At 45.0% G+C, this 16,175-nt stretch overlaps 1 protein-coding gene across 1 annotated transcript in view; it reads left to right on the top strand.

Annotated features, from left to right (window-relative positions):
• LOC126539709 (uncharacterized) overlaps positions 1-16,175 on the top strand; it is a 328,196-nt gene that overhangs the window by 347 nt on the left and 311,674 nt on the right. The window contains exons 2-3 of the mRNA XM_072286644.1: positions 6,057-6,191; positions 6,927-7,086. Of these exons, the coding sequence (XP_072142745.1) occupies positions 7,027-7,086 (60 nt within the window). The 5' untranslated portion in view covers positions 6,057-6,191; positions 6,927-7,026. The remainder of the gene's footprint in view (positions 1-6,056; positions 6,192-6,926; positions 7,087-16,175) is intronic.

The raw sequence follows: 16,175 nt of genomic DNA, 5'->3' as shown, positions 1-16,175 counted from the left end.
GTGTCTTTTGGTGCTAAAGAAAATCTGCGTACCCCACGCGCTGTTGGACTTTGTTTAAGCGAAGCTTTCATTGGTGTTTGGGAAGAACGCTGTTTCTGCGTAGCAACCACTTACAAACAGAGTCCACACAATCCAGTTGGACATTTCACTGGGAACCACCTCGCGCACACTCGTTGAGAGCGGGTGTCACATGGCGCACTTTTGATCGCGATCAAGCCCGATCCGGATCGAATTTCTCGGTCGCGATTGGTTCCTTTGCGCAAGCTGCGCGAGGGAGCCAATCGCGGTCGAAAATTTCGATCCGGATCTGGCATGATCGCGATCGGACGTGATCGTGTGACATCGGTATACGATTGTCACATGGCGCACTTTTGATCGCGATCAAGCCCGATCCGGATCGAATGTCTCGGTCGTGATTGGCTCCTTTGCACAAGCTGCGCGAGGGAGCGAATCGCAGTAAAAAATTTCGGTCCGGATCGGGATTCATTGCTATCGAAATTGATCGTGCGACACCGGTCGCCAGCTCGGAGTTCGTTCCGGCGGTCGTCATACCCCGTCCCCCTTCGCCTTTACGACCAATCGCTAGCCTGGACCAGATACCTCGACCGCTTACCATCCCAGATATGTAAATGGACCAAGACTGCCCAGGTGGGCGACGCCGGCAACGAGTGGCTCACGGTGAAGTACAAACAAAGGAAGGCAACGCAAGCACCACCAGAAACAACCCCCAGTCCTCCCACCCAGATTCACGACGTACACCTTTAATGCCCGCCCCCACTTCGTAAGCACACCGTAAAAGTCGTAATCCAGCCACACACAAATCGCGGCGAGCATCAAGACTGCAAGCAGACAGCCAGCACCCGACCACCTCAGCAATCTTGCCGTCGTACTAAACATTGAACAGAACACTGCGATTGCGAGCACTCCTCAGGAAGGCCTGGCAGTCAACATCCAATGCATCACATCTTTATGGCTCGGCACACAAGACTACACAGTCACGGCTTATATAGCCGCTCCTGACAACTTTGCCCGAGGCGTCATACACGGCATCACTCTGAGCCAAATTAATGCCAAACTCGATGCCCAACTTAGGCTAGTCAACTATCCATCAGACAGCAAATTCAGGAAGCACTTGCCATGATACTGCCTGGTAAGGAACATCACCACAAATAACCTGCAAGTTTATGCCCACTGTGTAGCCTACCTCAAGGTGCAATGTGAGCCATATACCAACCAAGATGAAGCCTAAAATACCAGCTCCGTAACTACACTCGTCACAATCTGGCAGTAGAATTGTCAGAGCTGCACTCCAACAGTACATATGTAGTGTGAGAATTCCAGCAGCAGTTCTGGCCCTACAGGAGATGGGAGAACAACCTTCTCTTCTCGGCTCAAAGTGATTTTACAGCCGAAATCATTTCGACTGTAAAATTCAGCGCAAAATCAGATATACATTCTTAGGTTAGATAGAAACAAATGCTAAGAACTGTGTTTGCTACCGTACAGCCAGCTCTAATTCGATTTTCTTCTAATAATGAAAATTTCCAAATACCTAGTTTCCAAGTCGAATATGATTATCAAAAATATAATATTCAATAATATTGAACATTTTCGAATATTCCCACACCCTTACAAATAAGCTTTGGGATCTTGTATACACATCTTATGGATGAAAGCGCAATTTTTTAAGTACAGTAAGAGTGGATAGTCCTACAGGGACAGAGATTATGACTGGCTTCACTGATGAGGCAGTACTGAGGCATAGAAGTTCTTGTTACCAAAATAAGTACAGTCTTAGAACACCTTGACATGCTTATTGTCAAATTGTGCAGGTTGCATCACAAGGCAGGCATCAGCAATATCTGTTTATTGCCATCGCACGAAACCAACGTAAACAGCAGGCCAACCTGCTAACACCGATAAATATATATATCGCTTCCCATGCCCAGGGTGCAGAACACCACTCAACTATTCTGCTGAACTTAGCAGTCAGCTTCAGTACACAAGACTTATGTTCTTCGTGCATATCATTACATGAGAAACTGCAGGTGGCATTGTCTACAGTGAGACATATCCAAAAATGTAGCTTTCTTTTTTACACACGTTTACAGAGGAATTGCAATTTCTTTTCATGAGCAGAAAAAGAAACAGACAATATGTAACAAACTTTTTTGCAGGTAACTGTGTGACTAATATTTGATGTTGGACGACATGGTCTACAATAAACCTGAGATTAAGCAAAGATAACAGGAAAAGCTGAAAGAAAAAGTACAACACAGGAGATTATTAACAACTATAATTTTTATAAAGCAATGAAACTACATGTATCAAAATGAAACATGAACAAATAGCAATAAAAATCATGCTTTTCAGATCACTGGAATGTTGAAATACCCAAACGTCACATTGTAGCTGCAGTAAAGTTTTCTGTGCGCATGTCTTTTGCTTAGGCAACAGCATATGTAACCTGGTAACTTTAGCTGCCCCTCTAGAATGAGTCAACACCTCAATTTCCGGAAGTAAAAATTAGAGCCTCTCCTTGACATGTGCACTCACTAAAATGAAACACAGCTTTTCGGTGACATCTAAGGGAAGCAATCACTTGCAAGAACTCCCTCCACTGTATAGCCTTCATGAAGGAACTGAATATCCCTGAAAACACTATTCTAGATCAGAAATAGTAGGGAAATGACCCTGAGACGCAGTGATTAAAGCCCAAGTGCAATGAAGCCTGCACGGCCCCACCGGTGGAGGAGCATTGAGTAAAAGTTGTCACGTCTTGACGATATCTCCAATTCCGAACAACGCTCTATTCCCACAAAATTTCACTTCCTAAAGTCAAGGCAGTAATCCCAGTTGAGACAGTATGCAGTTGAATCACACTGTCAATGGTTTCAAGCTCATTACATGCCCCTTCAATAATGTGTAAAACTGGGCAAGTTGGTTGATCTTCATGGTAAAAGCATTGCAAAAATAACGGCAACAGAATGCAGAGAGATACACAGGACAGGTGCTGCACTAACAACTGACTGGCAATAAACCAGTTACTTGTGAGTTCAGCACCTGTCCTGTGTTTCCTCAGTAATATCTACTATCCTGCCTTATGTAGGAATGCACAGAAGGGAGGAATTTTTTTAATGAATCCATTGACTATTGACCTCTGTGCACAGATGACTGTGCTTACTAGGCACTGAGAAGACTACCAGAAGTAGTGGTTTCAGCCCCCTACAGCCTTCGGTTGATGATAGATGCCATAAGCACATACTGCAGTATATTTACTTAGTTCGCTTAAAACATCTTGGTGACAAGTTTCATCAAGCAACCTTTTGCCAGGTCAGGTGTCTGTGAGGTTCTGGCCTGTTCCAATAAACTGCTTTCAACTTAGGAGTGTTCTCACAAGATTCTTCTAGCACCAAGTGCTCTAAAAGTGATGTAATTTCTCACTGTGCCTAAATGCTATTTCCTGCAAGTTGAAGGGACAATTCGTGCAGTGACGACTTGTTACAAGGCCCTTATAAAAATATACCTTCACATCTTGCAGCTTGAGGCATTTACCACTTTCTTGCGCTACCTTCATCCATCACAGAGGAATGCAATCATTTTTGAGAAAAAAGATGGGAGCTTGGTCATAGTAAGGACTGGTGAGAATGGCAATTTTTCCAGAGCCTACCAGTGTCAAATACAAAGCAGTTTTATTCAGAGAGACAAAATTTTGGTAAGACACGTTTGTGGCTTCTATATGTATAAGTTGGCATAAAAGCTATGCGGCAAAAGTTGCGACACTAGTTGCGAACTTGTTAACAAGGTAGTTATAGCATTCCCTAGCTATCAAAAGAAAGTGGCAGGCAGGGTAGGCATGCAGGTTGTATTTCCTGTAAAATGACCTAGGCACTTTGGAATGGCTTAAGCATCAACAACAATGCTCCAACAAAAAAAAATTATGCGGATCCCATGCACTGTGGGCATCAATGTAAGCGAAGCTTTCTGTGCTGTTTGCTTTGATTATCGATAATTACTAGTGATGTTGCTGGCAAATGTTTAATTTCTTCAATGTTTAGTCCACAAGAGAGTGGTGAGTTGATGTTAAATGTTACCTGCTGTTTGTCTGCGTAGTACACAGAACACACAGGGGGAAATATTTGCTTGAGGCGTAGTTGTGCACCATACTTCATAACCTCTTAGAGGGTTGAGCGTATCCATTGCCTCAGACAGCACATTGCATCATGGCAGAAGTATTGAGGTTTAATTTAATTATGGCTCTGTACGTGCCAAAACCACAATCGGATTATGAGGCACGCTGTAGTGGTAGACTTCAGATTAATTTTGACACCGTGGTTTTCTTTACCATGTCCCTAAATATAAGTGCATGAGTGCTTTTTTTTTTTGCACCCGTTGAACTGCAGCTGCTGCGGTTGGGATCAAACCCCCGACCTCAAGCAATGCCATAGCTGCAAAGCTACCGTGGTGGGCACAGAAGTGTTGATTTGACATGTGACCACTTCCGTAGGGTCACCTAGACCCTATGGTGCACTTTAATGCGGCTCTGGTTCTGCATGCCCTGCGTAAGTTGTTCGCTTGGCAAATTTGCATGGTTTTTATTTTTCTGAAGTAGCAGAAATGTGTCATGCCATACCTTGAACTTAAATTAATACTATTTGCCCGCAACCATTGTCGTGTCTGTAGTTTCCTTACCTTCTCACGTCACCTTTTCTCTACCTGCCCCCTTTGTATGGGAACTGCGAGTGAAGAGTTGCAAGGCTGTTGTTCACTCGTTTTGTGATTGCGTCAGTTCTGCCCATTCTCTGCCTCCTCTCTACCATTATATCTAGCTTCCCTCTGGACTTGGACGTTAGTAGAAAGGCAAGCGCTGCAATTTCTGCAATGCTTTTATGGGGGTCACGGATAATTACAACTCTCAAGAGGCTAATGTGACAATGCCCAGGGAGCTCCAGAGGGCATTGTGCATGTTCAACGCTGTGCAAAATACAAACAAGTTTCTTGCGTCTCCTTTCCTCTCTGCCACGCTCCTATCATGTATACACATGCCCTGAACCACCTCCCGACACAGTGCGCCAGACAGCAGCGGTATCAGCGGGAAATTCGAAGGGAGAGGCAATGAAAGCTTCGCTTTGAAAAATGTTTGAAAAGGAATGTACAGTGGCACCAAATGTGCAAATTCAGGAAGTACTGTGCATAGCATTCTTGCTAATACTTTTACGTACCAACATATGTGGACGGCCGCACCCATATACGCAAGGCCCGAGCCATTTCGACCTCTCATGGAGGGCTAACGACGGATGTGGAACAAAAACAGATTGGAATAGTTTTATGTTATTCCGACCCAGATAATGTTTAAATTACTCCCTGGGCAAGCATGTGTGTCTGCTTTCGAGATGTCAAATTTTGGCAATCCAGGTACAATTTTCCGCTTCTGTAGCAGCTGGGGCGACTCATGCACATTCATCAAAGGCCATGTGAAGCTCAGATTAGCAAACACTGCTGTTGTTGTTAAGGAAGGTGCTGTGCGCCTGCATGTACATTTTGGTAGGTTAATCTAAAAAGAAAATTTTGCACTAAGCGAGGTTAAGGTGGTCCTCACCATTAGAATGACGATGCATACTTGAGCTGGAAAGTATGAGTTGTTTCACATGTTTCATTGTAAGGTTCGTTACAGCGCAACTCAAGACACAGACAAAAGGAAGGTATAAAGCGACAACATGGCCTAACCATGACCCAACTGGCCTAACCTAACCCAGCCATCCTAACCTAACCTAACCATCCTAACCAAATCCTAACCAACTGGCCCAACTTGCCGTCTTTATGCAGTTGGTTTCACATGTTCCCTGCATGCTAAAGTATTTATCGTTAGCAACGCAACTATTCACGTAGAAAAGTTCGCACTTTTTGCTGTGGATGGGCAGGCGCAGGTGTCTGCTCAACGAGCACATCCAAAGGCTGCTGGGCAGTGCTTGTTGCGACACCCATTATGCACTGGGCCCAGAGCTTGGACTCGCCACACGGCATCATATTCATGGACTCCACATCATGTGATGCAGATGCTACTCACGGCCACCAAAGCAGGGGCAATGCCTGTGGACATGCTTGTGCACAGTTCCCAAGCAAGGGAAGGATACCGTGCTGCATTTCAGCTGCTGAGGAACAGGAATCCATCACGCTTCACTGGCAGAGAGGTACAAATGCTCACATATTGCAATTAAAACATGTTGTAAAAAAAATCAGTTTTATCAAATTTTTATAAAATAGGAGAGATATGTTAAAAACTCAAAATGGCGTGCCACTTTGATAAAAACAGGAGGTTACTATATTGTATTATGGCTGCCAGAAAACATATTTCTATGCTTTTTCTAATCACGTTTACTGACTACTGTACAATACAGGAATATACACATCGCCATTAGCTGCATAGCTAGAATGGGGCCTGTTTGCAAAATTATCACTGGTTTAAGGTCGTAAGCAACATAAAAGAAGGAATCTAATATAGGCAGCCATTTCAGAAAGCACATCTTGATAACTTCAACTAAATATTACGAGATACCTAATTACAAAAACATAATTGAATAATAAAGAGTCCAAGGACTGACTACAAAATGGCACATAGGGAGAAGCAAGTTTTGTGTGAAATAATGTTCTGAACAGCGTAATTAACACGAAGGCACAAAAACCTCCATAACATTTGGGGCAAAAACAAAAATAAAATTGCTACATTGGGAACAGACCTTTCTTGGCCAGTAGGTTTACTTATATTTATTTCAAAGACTGTGCAAGGTAACAGATTTTTATCTTTCTTATGAGACCATGTCTTTGCCTGGTTTGATACAGCATGCTAATATATCAAGCAAATGCACCATAGCCTATCCACAAAAGTGCTGATCCATTAAGCTGTTTTCACCTGTGGGCCCCTGCAGCTTTCATGAAAGACAGTTCCCGAACAGAAAAGGATTCCCTGTGTGACGTCCGGCCCTCAATGAAACAACTGTTCTACATATTCGATGTCCTGCAAGCAGAATGACGATGGCCAATGTCTGCACGAAAAAAAAGGCGCCAAAAGATGACCAGCACCAAAAGGTAACAAAGAAGTCTTAGCATTAACGTGCGTACATTATCAATAGTTTAAAAATGTCAGAGAAAACAGCACAACAGAACTTAAGGTACATGTTGCTTAAAACAGTTAAAAATAAAGAAAAAAGAACTAATGAGATGGTATTACTACTATAGTAAATGTGGCCTCTGATTGTTTTTACATTAAGGCTTCACTTTTTCTGTACTATCACGTAGCATTGTGTGTATTGCTTGTTAGGACAAAGGCCTTAGACATACACTAAAGAGGACCTGTGTTAATGGACGGCAAGTACAGCATGCAACAAACTCGATTCATTGCTACTGTGGTACATGCTCATCAACACTACTGCAACTCTTTGAGCAGCAGACTTAGTGTTTCCAGTAGGGCTCATGCATTTAATACAGCAAAAACTGCGCTGCAACCCAGGTTCCATTAAGCCGAAACCGTACAAACTTGTGCAGTCTATCTTACTTCAGGGCTTCTAGTGCATGCATAAAACAGAGACGCATGGTATCAACAGTTCACATAGGAAACAATGGAAAAGTGATGCAAAAAGCTAATTATAGTAAACTCCAGTTGACTCAAAGTGGTAAAAAAAGGAAAACGTTTAGATAAGTGGAGTGTTAAGAGAAGTGAAATCACAAAAATTGAAGCCTACTAGTTGTGCATAGACCACATGCAACCTTCCCAAAGTCCATGATAGAGTGTATAAGCGCGACTGAATGAGGATGTAGAAAGAAACAGATACACAGAGACAGTGCTTCACTTTCACTATAGATTTTATTTTAGCACGCATCAATAAATATATACCGTACGAGCGGAAACAAACTTGACAGCAAAAAAGAACATTCAGTGGTGCATGTCGATGAACCGTACATGTCTGCAAGGCACGGTGAAAACATATACTGCAATGGTTACAAAGCCACTGGAGGGTGGTCCCTGGTGTAGGCAGAGGTGTGGTAATGGCTGGAGAGAGTGCCGCAACGTCGGCATACGTTGGTGTCTGATGAGTACAGGGGCCATTGGAGCACGGTAGACGTGATGCGGACGTGATCTCTTGCCGAATGATGTCGCGCAAGCCGGTCGGTGGAGAAGGGACGGTACTTTGCGGAGTGCAGGCAGAGCACCGCCCATGAAGCTCTTCACGGACGGTGTCGCGGATAAGCGTGTGCAAGTCCATGGTTGAAGGGAAATGAATGTCGGAAGTATCGGTGCATAGCCGAAGGGACTGGAGCTCCTCAAATTGTTGGCAAGTAGGTATCACCTCCTGGTTGGTAGCAGGATTTTGCATAGCAAGGGCATTGAAGGCGATAGTGTTTATGCCTTTAATAATGTGGCTTATTCGGTCGCTTTGGGACATGGTGGCGTTCACACGCTTGCACAATGTAAGCACATCCTCAATGTATGAGGTGTATGATTCCCCAGCGAATTGTATGCGCTCATCGAGCTCCTTCTTTGCAGCCTCAGCGCGAACAGCTGGGGCACTGAAAATCTGACGAAGCTGTCGCCCTGTCAGGAAGATCTGGCTCATAGTTCCAAAACCAGGTTTTACTGACATCAGACAGTTAGAATGGGACGTTCCGTAATTTCTGTGAACTGTCCCACTTGTTGAAGTCGCTTACGAAGTCATAGTTTTGGAGCCAGTCCTCTACGTCATCCCCGCGTAGACCAGCGAAGACTTGGGGGGTCGCACTGGTGGCTGTTGATGTTTTCGACGGAAGGTGAAGGCTGCAGTGGTGCAGCGGCCTCGGACATGCCAGGATTCGATGAAGCAAGCATGGCCGGTGGTGTTATGCGGCGACCCGAGCGGAGCTCCAGTGAGAACGTGTGAGAGGTCTTGGGAAACGAAAAGCACCTCCGCCACTTGTAAGGAACCACTTTATTCCAGCCGAGCTTGTGCTACTACCACGAGGATCAAACTGTGTTGCTGGTGATGACATATAGAGATGATGAAATTGAAAGTCAGGCATGTGTTGCGCTCACAGTATTCCTATTAAGCGGGATTCCCAATCATTCGTACCAATGAGAAAACTAAGACATCAGGTAAAATTGTTATACAGGGGTGCCATGCATTTATTGCCTGATGTTCACCTGCACTTGTACAAGAATTCTTCGATGCAGAACTGACACTTTCTGTATGTTGTTGTACTGGAATTCATATTTTCAAGTTTGTCAACCAGGCACAGCATTTCAGTCTCGACACCATTGCATTCAGTGAAGTTGCACAGAACACTCAGTGCAGTGATCACTTCTGCCAAAGGGGGTGCTCGGGTAGGCTCATTGTTACGGTCTTCGTTGATGGCTGAGTGAGCTGTACCTGCCGCAGTCTCATTGTCAAGGTCAGAGTAGCTTGTCGGTATGCTGCCCTCAGTATTCGTGTAATCAGATAAGCCAACTGCGTCAGACACTCTGCCCTCGACGTTCAAGATCTCATATTGAGCACAAATCTCGACATGACCTTTTCTCCCCATCAGCCCTCTTCATCAAATGGACTGGCGATGGCCCTATCAGCAGCGGAGGTGGTGGCGGCGACTTCCTTCACAAATCTGCCGTGCTCAGAGCAATACCGCGTAAGCCTCTACTTGCTTCCATGGATAAACAATTTTGGACCAAGAAGGTCATTAGCATACTCTTTGCCTTTGTCATAGAACAACAGCATGCACTGCAACATATTGTAGCGATATATCTTCCTCACTTGAAGTATAACCTCTTGATCCATCGACTGTGATGTTGGCGTTGTGTTCAGAGGCAGAAATATCAGCCTAATTGCCTGCAGGTTCTGAATGTCACCGTGCTCTAGGCAGTTATTGCCCTTCGGCAATAACAAGATGCTGCACATATTCTTAAAAAATTGTGGTTGTCATGTAAGCTTTCTTGTTCCTGCAAATTAAGTTGTCCTTGTGCAGCAGGCATGCATTTTTGAAGCACCAAAGCTTCTTGGTCTTGCGACAACGAGGGGCGGCAGCTTGTGCTCGCCGCACATGTTTGCTCCGAACAAAACAGTGATTCTATCTTTGCTCTGCTTCCTCCCTTTGATGTCAGCATCCTTCACACTGAATGTCTCCATACGCAACATTCTATAGAAAAGAGTGGTTCACCAAGGTTGTGCACATCTGCTAGTTCTTACTTGGCAACTAGTGGAGCCAAGGTTTGCTGCTTCCAGTCGTCGACAACACTCTTGTGCGCGCTGTTGCTCTCATCACAAAGAGTTAGGAACGTCAAGTTGTTCCGTTTCCTGAAGCAGCAGAACTGCCAATTGCTGCATTTAAAACCTGCATAGCCAAGTCGCAGTGCCAGCTTGTTAGCCTTCTCCCATAACACGGTTCTCTTGATGAGAAGGAGGGCTGCATTTGCTTTTGCAGCCAAGCAGTCAGGGCAGCTTAGACGTCGCCATACGTGGAAAAGTATAGTCGAGTATGCTTTGCTGAGTCCATCTTGCTGTACACGTTGAGTATTTTCTTCTTGTTCTTGGTGATGTTACACAGTGTTGACAAGGGCACGTGGTGCTTTTTGGCAAGAGCAGTTTTAGATGCTGTTGACTTTCTGACTTCTCCAATCAAGCACACCCTTTTTTGCAACAACAAACTTTTGTATTTCGGCATCTCATGAGCATACCACAAGCAAACAATTCACAATGGAAAATTTTCAGGTGCAGACAACAGCAGTGGCAACACAACGAGGTTCACCAATTGATATCCATCTTGAAACTGATGAGGCCTACAATACGTACACTGCACTTTCGTAAGGATTGCAACAACACGCACTGCCGTCTCGTTCCTTTGAAGTCACTGTTTCCAACATGGTAGCTATGACGTGTTTTCGGCTCTTGCAAATGCTTCTGCTGAACAGAGCCCGCGAAAGCTTAGCCTTCGAGATCAGTTTTTCTGATAGAACCTGATGGGTTTTGATATAGCAGTTGGAGCCTCTGAGACTGGGAATGCCTATTGTGTAGCTTGGAAGCTGCGGCCAAGTGTGCAAATTAAGGGGACATGGTCCTCAGAAACCTTTTTTTTTTTTTTGCTAATAATGAGGATTGCTCCTCCTGCATATGTGTGCCAAGTTTCATTGATATTGGGACAACATTAAGTTCATGAAGTTTTGTGCACAAACATGACAAACAGCCTGAAACAGGAAGGTGGAAAAAAGCTCATTTTAAAGTTTCCGGACATGTTTACTACCGAACAAGACTGTCAGTTTGCACGTATCTTGGCTGAAATGCAGGCCAATGTGCCCTAAACAACCACAAGTGCTTAAGATACCCTTGCCACAGAAGTTGTCCCCTCAGACTTCTTGTATGGCGCTTCTATGCGAGCTCTCTTAACTGCACTGCAGTGATGAGACTTTACCTCAGATGTCTGTTTGGCAAACATTCTTTTTACCCTTCTCTGGTCACTGTGCTCACTGAGGACAATCCACTCCTTTTGTTGGAAGGATGCCAAACTTCTGCGACACCTCCTCAAAGTGTTTGTCGCCTTTAATGAACCACAATGTGGCTATCACCATGGTTATCTCCACAACTGTGCGCAAGACAAATTTTGTCTTGAGGCAAAGCAATGAAATCATGGTTGTTCCCCTTTGCCCAGGCTTCCATCCAGGCTTTCAGGATCGGTGGGAAGACCCTGTACAACACAAATGTAACTGTGACTGGCCTATAATCTAGGGGCAATCCAAGGTCGCCGCTTCTCTTGTCAATGAAGGTTACTTTTCTCCTAAGTCATTCCGATGGTATATCATCACTGGCAAGAATTTCACTGGAAATGTTAGCTATCTATTGTCTTGCATCTGACCCCAGGTGCTTGACGACCTTGACTGGTATGCCACCCAGACCATAAGAAGTGTGCTCGTTGATGGCACTAGTCACCCTCTCAATAGCCATTTGAGATGGCTGTTGAGAGGGTTGAGTTGTTACTTCTACATCTCTAACAGAGCACCACACAGGCCCAGGCTGGCCCAAAAGCCTGGGCCTGGCCTGGCTCGCGGGGTGCACTGCTGAATCCATCCACTGCTGAATTTCCAACACTCTGGTGGCGACAATGGGCTTGCATTGTTGTGTGGAACCTCGCATCCAATGCAGTGCAATAGGTCAATGTGTCCACAGATACCATTTGCTGTTGGGAGGTTCAGCGATTGCTAAAAATATTGCCTCAGTCGTACAGCAATCACCATGCCTATCAATTCCAGTTTTGGAAGAGAGAGAGAGAGAGAGAAAATATTTATTAGGACCATCGAGGTCGTTGCTGTTGAGGTTGAGTGGTTGGTGTCTTCATTCCAGGACTCTACTGGCCATGGCTGCTTGACGTACTTGCTGGATGAGAACTTCTTGTCCCACCATGGTATCGCTGGTGAGCTGTACCTCCCACCGCTCAAATGATGTACTAGGCATCTTTAAGTGTTGAGGTTTGCCCCCGCACCCCCATGAGATGTGAAAGAGTGTAGGCGTGTGTCGCTGCACCAGGGGCGGATGCCACGATATGTATGTGGGTACATTTTGCTGTATCTGTGTAGGTTTGGGAATGTGTTGGTCTGAATAAGTCTGAGAGCTACTGCCTCTTCAGTACTGAGCTTTCTGTGAGGGGAAGGGTAAATCCTGCGGTTGAGTCACTGGATCTCGAGTCGGTCGCAGTAATTGGATGGCAGGGGCACGAAGGTAAAGGGTGGGGATTGATGAGACGATTGGTTTTGCCCCGCTCAGTTGGTTAGCGCTCGAGCTCAAGCATTTGCCCTTTCGTTCCCCTCCAGTCCCGCATGGCCCGGCATCCACGTGATTTGATGGTATTCTTGCAGCCTCGGGCCTAGAATCTGAGCTGCCAGCAGCAGTGTTCGTCCGTTGGTAAAGTTACGGCAGGCCTGTTACGAGTTGGTAATGACATGAATTTCCCTGCCTACCCTGTCTTCTTGCTTTATTACTAGCACCGGGGCTACGGTCTCAGCCACAGCTGGGGTCTCTGCCCTGACGGAGGCCGTGAGGGTCAAAGAGTTGTCTCTCCCGTTCACGGCGGCTACCGTGAAAAGGCCCCCTACAGGGTATCTTAATCTCTTAATCGGTGCTACTCGGGATTTTGAGAGGATCATAGTCACCTTTGCTTCCTTGACCCCCGCAGATGCACAGATATACAACTGCGCCGTAAGCTTTGGGGCTAGCATCTGTGAAGATGTGTGCCTTTTTCCCGCATTTGTTGGGCAACCTACCATATCGTCTTGGCGATGTTATACTCATTAAATGGCGTGCCACCCAATCCAAACTGCTTTGACTTCTTCAGGCAGAGGGGAATCCCGCTCTATACCGTACTCCCACACTGTTTGGAACGTCAACTTGGTTGTCACTGTGGCAGGAGAAATGAGACCAAGCGGGCAATGCATACAAGCCTATACTTGAAGGATGAATCGTTTTGTGCTGCGGTTCCGGTCTAGGAAATCTAAGGTGGCCTCCGTGGAAAAAGCCAAATGATCTCTGTCATTTTCCCATACAAGTCCCAGGACAAGTGAGACACTTGCTGTTGGACATTCCACGTAGCTAAGGGTGCATCTGGTTCCTTCATCATTGAACAGCTGTTGGAGCTTCTTGGAATTTGAGTTCCATTTGCGGAATGTCATGCTTGCCCAGTTCATGACATCTAGTGCCTTTTGGTAGAAGTCTCCAGCCTCCTCCATTATGTTTGTTCCTGTTATGTGGTCATTCACATAAAGGCTCTTGCTGCTTATTTTTCTTATTTCTGGGTAATCTCCTGTCATGGACATATGGTGGTGCACGGTGGCTGCGAGGAGGGATGGACTACTTTTCATGCCAAATGGGACCCGTGTCATTCTTCAGACTTCCATGGGAGGCTCTGGGTGTTTATTCGTTGGAAGATGTTGATACCAGAAGAATCGGAGGGCATCACAATCTGTCAGTTGCACCAAAATTTGCAGAAATGCCTTTTCAACTTCTGTGTGATGATGAATTCTGAAGTTTGGTAACACCTTTTAAGCAAATCTGGAATCAAGTTCGATACTGGTTCTAGGGCTTCGCTTAGAGATATATAACCAGCATCGTGAGAAGATGCGTCAAAAGCGACTCTAATCTTGGTTGAAAGGCTGTCAGACCTTAAGACAGCACAATGAGGCATGTATTCTACTTGTGTCGTTGATTTCTCCCGATGGATTTACGTTGATTTCTTCCGATTACATAAAGGGTGGTTTGTACATAAAAAAATACATTTGGACGCATTTGTTTTAGCAACAGAGGTGATTTGTTACGTTTGCAATGAAAGATGATGGGCAGGTGATGGAAACAATAGAGCAGGGAAGGTCGTTCCAATCTTTGGCTGCACGGGGAAAAAAAGAAGCGGAAGAAGTGACAGTTCTGGTGCGAAAACGGGGCACTTGAAGTGGATGGGCGGTGCGGTGTGAAATGTGTGTCAGGGGAATGATGTAAGGTGCTAGGTTGAGGGAAGAATGAAAAATTTTATGAAAGAGGGAAAGGGTGGAGATACGACGGCGAACAGAGAGCGGTGATAACCCGGATTGTGCTTTTAAGGATGAAACGCTGATATCATATGAGTATAGGGAGTGAATGAATCGGGTGGTGCGATTTTGCACTGACTCAAGATCGTTTACAAGATATGTTCGGGGCGGGTTCCATACGGCGGAGGCATATTCGAGTTTCGATCTGATAAGTGACTGGTATGCGAGCAATTTTACGTGCTGGGGCGCATGACATAGGTGACGTTTTATGAAGCCCAGTATTTTGTTAGCGGATGAAATGATGTTAGTTATATATGCACATTCCAAGTGAGATTGTTAGACAGTGCGACACCTAGATATTTGAACGATGATACTGACTCTGCAGGGACGTTTGTGATATTATATGAAAAAAGTAAGGAGTTTTTATGGCGGGAAAAGGAAACAAGCTTGCATTTGTTCAGGTTAAGGTGGTAGGCCGCTAAAAAAAAAGTTTTTTTAAAAAGGAGCTAGGGTTGATATAACTTTTTCTTCCGAATAAGCATGGTTTATTTACCTTACCCAGCTGTTTAGAGCGTAAAATATTGTTTATTTGTGTAGCTACATGTTGGGGCTATGCAGTCAACCAGGATAAATATTACACAATAAATATTGATGAAGTAACCTTCAAAAAGCAAAAAAAATTGCAATTTTTAACAAACCTCCTTGCAAAATTAGCTCTGAATTCAAAAGTATTGCATCATTTTCTTTTATTCTGGTTCATTGCACAGGTATAGATGTTGCAAATGAGCATATAAAATTTCAGTTCAAGATACACACCCAGAGAAAGGTTATGAAAGTTTCCATCACATGAGCTGAAAAAAGATCTTATTTTGAGAAAAACCTAAACAAAGTTTTCAGATCTAGAGAAACGTGCAAAACACCACATAAGGACCTAATATGCACCAGGTTCACAGCTGGGTCCCTCGTGAGATGCATTAGAGTCTCCTTGCATTAGAGTCCAAGTCTTGCATGAGCTAGAAAGGGCATCAACGTCAATAACCTTTCCTGTGTCGACAGAAATCACTGATACACAGCCGTTCAAAGATGAATGTCCACGCTTTTGCCATGTTCCATCACGGATTCACCTGAAATGCCGCATGCGGCACTCCCCACAAAACTACGAACTTCCGCAGCAGGATCAGTCATCGATTTGAACGCCACTTCTGTAGCCGCTGCAGAAAGCCGAGACGATATATTGTCGTAGGCGGAGTGACGTGGAGAGACAGGTATGTTCATCACTTTAGAAAATGTTTCCGCACCTGCACGCCCTTTTCCAGCTGGGGCATCGCGTAAACGAGACAAACATTGTTCTCATTGCCATGCACCACTCTTCTCGATGTATCGAATACAAGCTCGAACCCACAATCAGTACACACGACTGCGCAAGTAGAGCATATCCCTCGTTTCAAGTGTTCCTCGACCTTCAGTGTCGTCTTCAAGCATTCACTACATGCCAGCGATGAAAACACATCAGAAAGGATAGAAATGTCCACTACCCTGTTTCCTTGGCGCGTAGAATCCTCTAGCGGAGCTTCTTAGGCTTTTGCAATATCCCGAAGCTCCGTGGCAGTCGCCACAACACCCGCATCTGCTGTGTTCGAAGACAGCCTCT

The sequence above is a fragment of the Dermacentor andersoni genome, chromosome 2, assembly GCF_023375885.2.
Source record: "Dermacentor andersoni chromosome 2, qqDerAnde1_hic_scaffold, whole genome shotgun sequence".
In the NCBI taxonomy this organism is placed as follows: Eukaryota; Metazoa; Arthropoda; class Arachnida; order Ixodida; family Ixodidae; genus Dermacentor; species Dermacentor andersoni.
Note: the sequence above shows the minus strand (reverse complement) of the source record. Positions and strands in the feature narration are given on the sequence as shown.